Below are 12,478 nucleotides of genomic sequence, written 5' to 3' on the forward strand. Positions count from 1 at the left end.
CCACATCCAACGCCGCCCGCTTAGGATTATGCCTTTATTGTGGTGGTCCTGGCCATCTGGCTGCCAATTGCCGAAAAACAGAAACCCACTGCTCCGCCCCGGGCCAAGACCCTCTGCCAAGCTTCCCCACGGAAGTCCGTCCTCCATCAGGTTCGTCTAAAGCTGCTATCAAGGGGACTTCGAGGAGGGGAAGTGGCAGTTTGTCTCTCTTCAGCCTATGGACATGGGTCCTGCTCCAGATTCGGTGAGTGAAGGCAGCGCCATTACTATTCAAGCCTCTTTAGCCAACCCTGCTAAGCATCACAGCATTCTAGCCTCCCCTGACTCCGCCGCTGCCCTGACTGTTAATGCGCCGCAGGTGGCTGAGGAGCTTGGCTTAGACCGAGTCCCCCTAGTGAAGCCCATCCCGCTTCACTCAAAATGGATGGCAGCCCACTCGAGCTGAAGGCCCTGCCCGATTTAAAACGCGAACCCATGCTTCTCCGCTATGCCTGACCATGGGGAGAAGATTAGCTTCATACTTGCTCCAGTAGCCAAACACTCCATTGTCTTGGGCATGCCATGGTTGTTATTACACGAGCCAAACGTCATTTGGAAAGAGCTAATTCTAGAATTCACTGACCTTGCGGGAGCACATGAAGTGGAAAACCCACCTCCAAATGACATTGAACCACTAGTTTCCACAGCTTTGCACACCTCAGTGAATTCCACACAAATATTCCACAAGCTTATCAAGACTTGGCCAGGGTGTTTCAGGAACAGGAATGCGATCAATTACCTCCCCATAGGGATACCGACAGTAAAAAATCATACTACAGCCCGAGCTCAGCTGCCAAGGGTAGAATCTATCGATGAGCCCCAATCAAGAGAAGGAGCCTTGCCTTCTTAGATAAGAACCTGGCTCGCTGATTCATAATGCTTAGCCACCAAGACACCCACTTCGTTCTATTTTGTAAAAGAAAGACGGGCTCCCTTGAGACTTTGTACTGATTAATCGTGGATTAAATGCTGTTTCCATGTCCAATAAATACCCTTTGCCCTTAATCAAAGATCTTTTGATGCACTAGGCAAGGGACGGATTTTTACCAAGTTAGATTTGAGAGGCTTATTACAGGGTCCGGATTTTCGCAGAGGGCTACTTAACATTTAACAACATTTTAATACTAAATTGACAATATGAATACTTAATAATGCCATTCGATTAGCTGAGCTCGAGCTTTCATGGCCCTTTTATCAACGGTTTTGCAAGATTTATTGTATAAGGGTGGTCAGATACTTGGATGATGTGTTGATTTATTCAAATCCATGGAGGAGCATGAAACCCTGGTTCGAGGTATTGCAACGCCACTTGACAACTCCTCTTCGCGAATTATCAAAATGTTGTTTTCATCAGTCCTCCATAGACTATCTAGGGCTATCGGATCTCACCCGATGGCTTGGAGATGGATCCAGCAAAAATAGACGAGTCCTTCAATGGCCTGCCCCACCAATAGAAAAGAATTACAATCCTTCCTTGGTTTTGCTAATTTCTATCGTGATTTTATAACCCGATTTGCTGAACTGGCCTCTTCCACTCACAGACCTCTACGCACTACAAAGGCAAGGATTTGCAAGCTACCAAGCCCGAGCTCCCTCCCTTGGTCTCAGGAATGCCAATCGGCACGCTCCAACGCTTGGAAATCAGCTTTCACTCACCGAACCCATTTTGAAACACCCCCAATCTCGACCTCCCTTTCGTTGTTCACGCGGGATGTCGGACAAGGCCGTATGCATTCTCTTTGCAGAAAAATAAAGATGGTAGACTTGTTCCTGTGCTTACTTATCCAAAAGTTTTCTGGCCCTGAGCTCAACTGGACCGTGGGGATAAGGAGACTGCTGCTATCAAGGTGGCTCTATGCACCTGGCGCCACTCGGCTTGAGGGGGCCAAACACCCTTTCCAGGTTTGGTCGGATCACAAGAACTTGGGTCACTTTCTCCACCCCCCCCTCAAAATGTCCGCAAACAACTACGTTGGCTGATTTTTTCTCCCCGCCTCTTCACAGTTCATTTTTTCCGAAAACCAATAAACTGGCTGATGCTGTCTTGCCTTCCCGGGAGGGGATGTTTTTCACGGGATATCCCGCTGTGACCGCGTTTCTCCCCTCACAGCTGGGTTTGCTGTCACTCGGTCTCAGACCTCCGTGATCTCCTCCCCGCCCCCGTTCGCCTGCCCGTCTCCCCTTCCCACGGGAACTTCGGGAGGCGGGCTCGCCAACTGCCAGCGAGGGAAGGAGATCCCCAGCCACGCTTGAGGGTGGCGCTTGGAAACGCGGGGGTGCTGGCACGCGCCTCCCCCCCTCGCAGGCAGGTTCTGCCTGCCATGATGCCCGGCCTGCAGGCCACTTTGGCTTCCCTAAGACGCTGCATCTGGCCCGCCGCCAGTCTCTGGTGGCCTATTAAGGCAAAGACATTGAGGCTTATATCAAGGGGTGTTCACGCCTGCGCAGAGGCTAAATCCATTCCCGGGGAAAACCCCATGGACTTTAAAACCTCTCCCAGTTGCTTCCTGGCCCTGGGAGGTTATTTCGATGGATTTTATTACAGACTTGCCGGAAAGTCAGGGGAACACAGTTTTATGGGTGGTGGTGGACCTGTTCTCCAAACAAGCACATTTTATTCCCTGCACCACCATTCCATCGTGGTTCCTAAATTGGCACTCTAATGTTTATCCAACATATCTATCGCCTACACTCCTCCCCCCCCCATTAAGGTGGTATCCCCAATCACATTCCCAATTCATCTCAAAAATTTTGGAAGGCTTTCCTGGACTTGTTGGGGAACCACCCGGCGGGTTGTCACTCTACCACGCTCAAAGTGACGGTGAATCAGAGAGGACGCAACAGAACACTAGAGCAGTAATTCTACGTTGTTACACTAATTACCATCAAGACAATTGGTGCACTAATCCCATTTCATGAGCACGCTACAACAATGCCGCTTCATAGTAGCACACACAGAAGACCCCTTTGAAATTGTTTCTTGGTCGCTCCTTCCCACCACTGCCCCCCAACTGCCCACAGAGGCGCTTACATCCTCCAGAATTCAAGCAGTGGATTTCATCCCTGGCTGAGGGGTGGAAGATCGTCCAGACTGCCTTAAAGCAAGCCAAGGACTCACAAAAGTTTCAGGCGGATAAACATCGTTCTGATTTCACGTAGGCTTGGGTTTATTTGTCTACTAAAACCTAGAGACGTACACAAATATTCAAAACTGGGCAAGAAATTGCGGGTCCTTTTAGGATTATAAAAGTGATCAATGATGTTACTGCCCGCTAGGAACTGCCTAACTCCTTAAGTAATATTCATCCCGCCTTTCATTCCAGTTTGCTCAAGGAGGCTCCCGCTTCCGATGCCTGGTACGACCCTCCGAGATACCCCCCACCGACTATAATTGATGGACACAAGCACTATGAAATAGACGCTTTATTCTGGACTCTCGCTTTAATCGCAATCGTTTGCAATATTTGGTTTCTTGGGTGGGATATTCCTCTGGTTATAATCAATGGGTGTATTTAGAAAACATCGATGCCCCCTCCCTTATTTCTGCGTTTCATCGTGCCTTTCCACTGAAACCGGGGAAGGGTTTTCTGTTAGAGAAGCAGAATGTAAAGATCTCAGCGGTGCTGATTCTCTTCACAGTCGTTTGGCCTTGACTGAATTCCTTGGCACGGGCGGCGGGCCAGAATCCGCTGCAACCACACTGTTAGAGGGCTTATCTTATGGTGCAAGATGAGCATTCCATTCCGTTCCCATGAGAATGAGACTGGGACTGGAGACACCGGGAGGGGGATGGGACAGGGGATGTTATAACCTGTAGTTTAGGCGGGAGGTCCCATTCCTGTCATGTCGTGTGTGTGTGCTTTCCAGGATGTCTGAATAAACGGACTTATAATCAAAAGCCTTTTTATTTCTGCTCTTTGGAATTCCTTACATTTACAGGTCTGATAAGCCCTCTCAAGGGCCGCATATTTGACAACCCTAGTTTAAGAGATAAAACAAGCACCACATAATTTGCAGAAGCACACTTGTGTGAGAGAAGGTGAGGTAATGCATGAAAAGCGATCTTGGAACTCAACAGCTGAGGGCGCCAAATGGACGGGGGTCAAGGAGAAGGCGCACCCGACCGAATTGCCTCTGCAGCCCGCCTGGCAGCCAACTAGACAAAGGCGGATGCTCGCAGGACAAAAAGCCCTGAGTGCACTTGAACGGAAAACACATATGGTTCCATTACTTTCTGAAAAAGGGGAAAATGCGGGTGGACCAGGCGGAGACCTCTCTGTATCCTCAGAGGACAGGCCAGCTCTCAGCCAGTAGCAAGGAAAGAAGAGCTGGAGATGGGGGGGGGGGGGAGAGAGAGAGAGAGAGAGAGAGAGAGAGAGAGAGAACTGGGCTCTGCGCCAGGCCCCGCCCGGGAAAGAAGCAACTCTCGCTTACCATGTCGTAGACATTGAGAATCACCAGCTGGTTCGCCATCCTCCTCCCGCGCTGCGCGGCGGCAGCTACTCTCCACCGGAGCCCCTCTCAGGCCGCGGGCGGGACGCTCGGGGGACGCCGCCTCCTCGTCCAGACTCTTGCCGAGGGACGGGAAGAGGCGGCGGAGGCTGCCGGCAGCATGGAGCCACCTCCGGGCGGGTGGGGTGGGGGAGTTGGGGCTGTGCCCCGAGGAAGCGCCGTCGCCCCGCGTAAGACAGGGAGCAATACTTGGGGCTGCCCTTGAAGGAGACCCGACTCAGCTACTGGTTTCTGGACCAAAGCCCAACGCCTCAGGGCGAAAAGAGACGACGCTGAGGAACAGGTGCCCGGACACCCACGGCTGCAGTCACACACAACCGTACTTGTCCGTCCACATTTGCAATGAAGGGAGGCACGCCAAGACTACAGTCCCCAGCATGCAGCACATGAGTAACCGGCTTCCCAGCAGACTATGCGGTTAAACACGTACAGTAGTACGAATCTCTGGGTAAGGGTGGAAAGTTCAAATGTTTTCTCTTTGGCCGCTTCCTGCAGGTTTCCGTCATATATATTTTTAGTCTGGTAAAAGGTGGATCTGCACCGATTCTTATGGATCCTCCACCTTTTAAAGGAGTACTCCCTCCAAACCAGTATCAAATCACACGCGAAAGCAAGGACTATGGGATGAATTACAAAAAATCGTGGATCCGACACTTTGTGGCGCTGCAGCAGCACAAAAACATGGATCCGAGGGATTGATCCTCATACATTCATATGATTTTTCATTGAAACGAAATTAAACTACGATGATACTGTAGAACATGTCTTAGTTTATAGGCAGAACCATAACAATTACGCATCTTTGTGGGAGTGCAGTGGTGCAAAAATGTGGTTGCAAATCATGGGTCCTTGTGGTTGCAAATCATGGGTCCTCTTCGTGATTTTTTAGGTCATCCCCAAATCACCATCAAATCACATGTGATGTCCCTAGCCACAGATCTGCACTCAAAAATCTAATGTGTCTTGGTGCCATAGTGCAGCAAAAACATGATTCCAAAACATAGAGCCCCATGATTTTTACACTAGGTCACATCAAAATCATCATCAGATCACAGGTCATGTCTCTAGCCACTAGGTCACATCAAAATCACCATCAGATCACAGGTCATGTCTCTAGCCACAAATCTGAACCAGTGGTGGGATTCAAACATTTTAACAACAGGTTCCGATGGTGGTGGGATTCAAATAATGACTGTTAAAAAGTATTTAAAATATTTTTAATATAACTTTTTATTTTAAGTATTAAAATATTAATACTTAATAAAAATATTTTAAGTATTTAAAAAGTGATATTCTAAATTTTAACAACAGGTTCTACAGAACCTTCGGAACCCCCTGAATCCCACCTCTGATCTGAACACAAAAACCATGGATCCAATGCCTCATGGTGCCATAGTGCAGCAAAAATGTGGTTGAAAAGCACAGATCCTCATGGCTTTTGCACTGGGCCACCCCAAAATCACCATCGAATCATGGGTCATGTCTCAAGACACAGATCTGAACACAACAATCATGGATGTTGTGTTGTGGCACCACAGGGGTGCAAAAACATGATTGCAAAGCTTTTGCCTCCGCCGCCTCTTCCCGTCCCTCATGGCTTTTGCATTGGGTCACCCCGATGTCAGTATCAATACACATGTTAAATTCATGGTCAGTTTGTGCCACAAAGATCAATAATCCACTGCTTTGTGGCACTGCCACATTGCAAAGACATGGTTCTGAAGCACTGATCCGCATGGGTCCTCAGGGTTTTAGCAGCATGTTGTGCCAAATTTATCATCAACTCACATATCATTTCCATAACCACAGACTGCACAACAGAAACACATATGTGTGATGTCATGGGCTAGTCCACCAGTGCAGACATGTTTTTGAAGCATGAATCCACATGGATCCTCAGGGCTTTTGCAGTGAGTCACCCCAAACTCACCAGCAAAGCACATATAATGTCTATGGTCACATTTTGCACCACAAAAACCACACATCCACAGCTTTCTGGGTCTTCATTTGTTCATTATCTACCCACCTATATTGTCCATGGCCACAGCTTTCAACATAAATATCACATTGAGTGCCTTGTGGCACTGCCATGATGTAAAAACACACTTGGGAAGCACACAGCTCTATGGATCCTTAGCCTTTTTATGTTTGGTCATTGTGAACTCACCACCATGAAATCACACATCATGTACATGACCACAGAATAACCACAAAAATGAATCAATACTGCCAAGGTACAAACACTATAATAAATACTTGGATCATCATGGATCCTCATAATTTTTACATGGGCTTCAGCAAAATACATTGTAAGATCATACCAGTGTCCACAGAATGAGCTCCCTGAAGGCTTATCTGAAATTGTTCTCCATTATCAATAACACTGTATTAAAATGAGAAAATGCATGAATGTCCACAGCTTTCACTGTAAAGAATTGAGTGTCCTGATATTGTCAATCAGGAATTTCCTGATATTGTCGATTTGCTGCAAAAATCTTCAAGGCAGAGATTGTGACGATCGTATCTGTGAATGTAGAGTATCAAACCAACTAAGATGGAGACCACCAAATTAAGCATGAAAAGCAACAATCTGTTTCACCTTAATTCAGCCCCATATAAACTTTGCGCAGCTATCTTGATGGTGAACAGTTTAATGGCAGCTGGAATATTCTGAGCCCCAGATGAATGAAAGAAATGACAGATAATATTTGTTGCTGCTATAATCAATCTTTTAACATAAGCTGCTTGAACTGACTAAGGCCATTTATGCACTTGCATTCTGCCTCACAGCCAGCTTACCATTCCTTCACCGTAGACATTCCTTTATGCACTGTTTTTTGCCCTTTCCAAAGCCACCATTGGGCAGAGCAGAGAAGCTGCAGTGTTTCCAGTTGCTGGCAAAACCTGACCTTTCCTGTTGCTTTGCTTTTCCATGCAAATCAAAGCAGCTAATTAGGAAGTGTAATTCATTATCTGGGATTTATTGCTCCTTCCTGCCTTCCCCAGCATACCCAACAGCAGGTTTCCACACTCTTCTGGCCAATCCAGACAATCAAAAGGGCTTTGCTTTTGAGTTGTTGTTGGTTTTTGAAAAAAAACCCTCTGTTGGTCTAATGCTGGAGCAAGGGTGCGGGGTTTGCAGAAAAACAAGGCATGTAGGATTTAAACTTTTGCCCCTGTTGGACTTGCAGAAGTACTTTGGATTAAAAAAAGGACTGTTTAAAAATTTAATAATATAGGCAAAAGGGGCACTGCTAGGGTGGTATAGTTATTGTGCATGTATGTATAGAATAGAAGACTCTGCTCCTCTCCTATTATATTTTGTTATGGACTATAGCTTGTCTCTGCTGAAGGCAGCACACAGGGGCGTAACGAGGCAGCCCTGGGCAAACTGTAGCCCTGGGCAAAACCTGAGTTGGATGCCCCCCCCCCCATGGGCAGCCACTCCACCACGACCAATTTTTTTTTGCACCAGGACATTGGTGCCTGCAGGGGGTGCATTTTTAGACATATCAGCACCACAATTTCAGCATATCATCAGGGGACTGTCCTTATGCTACTCCACAAGTTTGGTGAGGTTTGGTTCAAGGAGTCCAAAGTTATGGACTCCCAAAGGGGGTGCCCCATCCCCCATTGTTTCCAATGGGAGCTAATAGGAGATGGGGGCTACAGTTTTGAGGGTCCATAACTTTGGCCCCCCTGAACCAAACTGCACCAAGCTTGGGGGGTGCCATCATCTCCAGATGATACCCTGAAATGTTGGTGCCGATACATCCAAAAATGCACCCCCTGCAGGAACATCCTAGAAATTTGCCCAAGAATCTTTGTTCTGCATTGAGTCTTCATTGCTGTCAATGGGGGTTGCAGGCTGTGGGGGCACATTTCTGAAGGCACAGTCTCAAAACTTTCAGGGTCTCATCAGGAGACTGCCCTAATGATCCCCCAAGTTTGGTGCAGTTTGGTTCAGGGGGGGCCAAAGTTATGGACCCGCAAAACTGTAGCCCCCATCTATTAGCTCCCATTGGAAACAATGGGGGATAGGGGCACCCCCTTTGGGAGTCCATAACTTTGGACTCCCTGAACCAACCCTCACCAAACTTGGGGGGTAGCATAAGGACAGCCTCCTGATGATACGCTGAAATTTTGGTGCCACTAGCCTAAAAACTGCGCCCCCTGTAGGCCAAAAATGGAAAACCACTAAAATACCCAAAAACGAACCCAGCATTTTGATGCCCCCCACAAGGTGATGCCCTGGGCAGCTGCCCACCTTGCCCAATGGGCATTATGCCAGTGGCAGCACATCCCACAGCCCACCCCATGACCTCACACCCCGCCTCTCCTCGTGGCCCCTCTCCTCCCCCACTTACCTTTTTCTGCTAGCTGAAAACGGGCCAGGGTGGTGGGGTGGGACCAGGTCTGGCAAGGCAAGAGGGCGGGGTGATTTTCCACCCCCACTGGCATGCGCCCAGTGCATGGCGCACCCCTGCCCACCCCCTTATTGCTCTACCACTGAGTTAGTGCACAGAAGCCCTATGTTAGTCTTTGATCAAACCAAAACTTTAGGTATTAAAAATAGGGCACCTCCTTGATTTTATTATCATAAATTTTCTACTTATCCTGTACATGAGATTTTTGGCCAAAAACAACCTTTGATTTTTTTTAATAGTTAACTAAAAGGCTTCTCTCCTAGACCTGCCCCCACCCTAGGGAGGGGGATGACATGCGAGAGTGATGAATGACAGTTGACCCACACTCTCATCCTCTTATTTTGGAAAAGAGGACCTCCATTGCAAGGGAAGAAACCAAAACCACAACCATTATTGTTATTTAAATGATTGTTGTATAGTAACTGCTTAACTACAATAGTAGTATAGTAATTGCTTAACTATAATAATGTGCAGTGACTTTGCTTGCAAAGTGCAAAGCAGTAACTAATCTCCATACCTCCTTAACAACTGAAAATGAATAATTTATTCACCTAAGTGCTGCAAGAGAACCAGCTAGTGATGTGAGAACATGAAGTGATTAATTGGGCTGAATGGGGAAGGAACTAAAGAAATGGAAAAGGGGAAGAAGAACCCCTTCATACTGGGAGGTGGGTACTAATTGCCTTCAGAAAGAAAGGAAGAAAATCATTGGGTAGATTCTGCATAAGTGAAATGACCATATAAATAGTCATCCAGAAATGATCTAGAAGAAGCCAAGTTATACAGATAAATGTACCATGCCTATCCTATCCGACTTTTGAAAAGTCGGATAGGATAGACCACCACACCCACATTTTGTCAAGCTTCATGACATAATGCAACACTATATTTTAGTATTGCTATTAAGAATTCCGTGTAGTGTTTCTTAACATGTAAGATTTGGGCTTTCTTCCTTTTATTTTAGACACAGTACAGAATCTATAAAGGTAACATCAATAATCATAAAATAGCAGTGAAGTATATCTCTTTGATATTTTATTTGCAAACATGTTGACAGCAAATCTTCTACTAGATTTAATGATGTAGGCAATTGGAGACTTTTTGGAAGTTATGGGAAAATCCTTGCTTTTTTAAATGATGAACATCCAAGAATTTTTAAGTTTATTGGCATATAATGGATAATAAACTCTGTTGCAAACAGTTTGAGTTACATAACACAATAGATTAAAAGAAAAAAGTAGTCAATTTAATCTCACATTTATACTATTTTTATACAGCCATTGGGGCAGGACAAAGGAAACAACAGAGCTATCAAAAATGTCTATTTATCGTAAACATTTGGCTAACATTTTGCTTAAAATCTATAACAGCAGTTAGAGGGGCCTCAGGGCTAATTGAGCAGTATCTCTAAAAACAGTAGATTTGGATTGTGAGGTTTTTGTGGAAAAGGTAAAAAACTTGAGTTACTCTTGTATTTTAACATTAAAATTCCTTGAAAAATTACATCATGTTTTACAGTTTATTTACAAGACAGACAAATCATTCTTCTTTCTTAAGTTCATTTGCTGAAGTTGCTGCACTTTGCTGTGGATGAAGGGGCAGCAGAGGATCAACAAAACGGATTGTTCGAAATATTGTCACATATCTGAAGTAGCTGAAGACAAGTACTCCCAAAAACAGAGTTACTATCAAGACAGAGAAACCAGCAATCTTAACAGCACTTGGGCTGGAAGAGAAAACATTTATATTTTTGGGGTTTATGTTTTACAACAGGATCATGTTATATAGCCTCTTGTGTCCCCTAATGCTGAGAGTTTTGTACAAATAGAATAGACTTTTCTGTTATAGTGAAACATAGTTTTGGCCAGTAATTTACCAACTTTCGCTTCTAGAAAGTTCTGGGCAGTTTGAATCAACTAGACAGAACATGGTAGATCTGTGAGTAGGATCTCCTATACCATGTTTCCCTGAAAATAAGCCCTACCCCGAAAATAAGCCCTATCATGATTTTTCATGATTTTTGGAGGATGTTTAAAATATAAGCCCTACTCCAAAAATAAGCCCTACTGGTAGTTACAGATCAGGATGGTGGGATCCAGCAGGGTGCTCCCTGCCAATGAGGATGCAGCTTGCATCACACGTGACGAGGAAGCAACGGGGCTGCCGAGAGCCCGCTTTTGTGAAAGTACTGTACTTCTAAAATAAGCCCTACCCCGAAAATAAGCCCTAATGCACCTTTTGGCGCAAAAATTAATATAAGACCCTGTCTTATTTTCGGGGAAACATGGTAGTTCAGAAAAAAAAAATTAACAGTCCCACAAGCTGCTTTGAACCCTTGGACAGGATCACTGGGGAAATTACCCTTTCCTTTTATATCTTTTACCCAATTAAAATTTTTTTAGCAGGCTTTAATTTGGATTATAAGCACAAATTAAAAAGATAAGGAGCTAGGACAAGACAGGCTGTAGGTAAAATGAAGATGAGAAAACTTAGGGGAAAATGTTGAAAATTGGAGCGCAGGAAAATCAGTCATGTAATTGTGTCTCCCCCCCACACACACACACACTTTTTCTCATGGAAAAACTAGACAATTTTGAGAAAATGGGGAAAGTCTCATAAAAGATTCTCTTAGAATAATACAATTATTTGCATAAATACCATTCATCAGTAGCCCATTTCCTTTCCTCTGGTTGCTCCCAACCTTCTCATCATTGTATTTTTTCCCCCTTCCAAACTTTTCATCACTGCTTTCTGTCATGAGCCAACCCTGAGAGACGATGAACCAGACAAAGAGCTTGAAGACATCATGGATCAAGAGTGCCTCCTCAAGAGAAAATGTAAGCCACAGAACCAGCTCTAAGCCCTTCCCTGCCAACTGGGGCAGAGCCAGCAACAGAGTCAAGCCCTTCCTTGCCAGCTGCTGAGCCAGATGCAGTACAACTGGGAGAACCCTCAGCCATCCGAGACAAGCTAAGTGATGAAGCAGCTGCACGAAGAAGACAAAGGCAGAGAGAGACAGCAGCTCAGCAGTAAAATGAGAAGTGCCCGTATAGCAGCTCATTATGGCAAAAGGCTCTGTGGGCTAGAAACAGCAACATCAGAGGAAGACTGAGCCTTTGCAGGATCCTAACCTTGTTAGCAAGGGCATCCTATATAAACCCTGTGTTGGGCTTGGCTCTACCTGGGTGCAACGAATGTGTTTCACAGGGAAGTTCCATGTACCTGGCTTCCTGCCTGGTTTTTCTGATTCTGGTTTTTTTGGTTCTTAGCCTGCCTGAACTCCTGGGCTACTTGACCTTGGACTGCCTGGCAATGCCTGTACCTGCCTTCACCTTGGACTGCTCAAACACACTTGGACATGTTGCCTGCCCTGACCTCAGACTGCCTGATATGCTGTAGCTGCTGTGTGCCAGCAGCACAGTTTCTTTTCTCCTGAAACTGTTTTCTTTCACCTCAACCCTGTCATCTTTGCCATTTCCTCTCTCCAACCCTCCTGTCTC

At 45.8% G+C, this 12,478-nt stretch overlaps 1 protein-coding gene across 2 annotated transcripts in view; it reads right to left on the reverse strand.

The window, feature by feature from the left end:
- Positions 1 to 4,901, reverse strand: part of DESI2 (desumoylating isopeptidase 2) — a 36,913-nt gene extending 32,012 nt beyond the window's left edge. For both annotated transcript variants that reach the window (XM_048484945.1, XM_048484955.1), the window contains exon 1: positions 4,474 to 4,901. In XM_048484945.1, coding sequence (XP_048340902.1) covers positions 4,474 to 4,512 — 39 coding nt within the window. In that variant the 5' untranslated portion in view covers positions 4,513 to 4,901. The remainder of the gene's footprint in view (positions 1 to 4,473) is intronic.
- Between the last annotated feature and the right edge of the window lie 7,577 nt (positions 4,902 to 12,478).

The sequence above is a fragment of the Sphaerodactylus townsendi genome, linkage group LG01 (genome assembly GCF_021028975.2).
Source record: "Sphaerodactylus townsendi isolate TG3544 linkage group LG01, MPM_Stown_v2.3, whole genome shotgun sequence".
Classification (NCBI taxonomy): domain Eukaryota; kingdom Metazoa; phylum Chordata; class Lepidosauria; order Squamata; family Sphaerodactylidae; genus Sphaerodactylus; species Sphaerodactylus townsendi.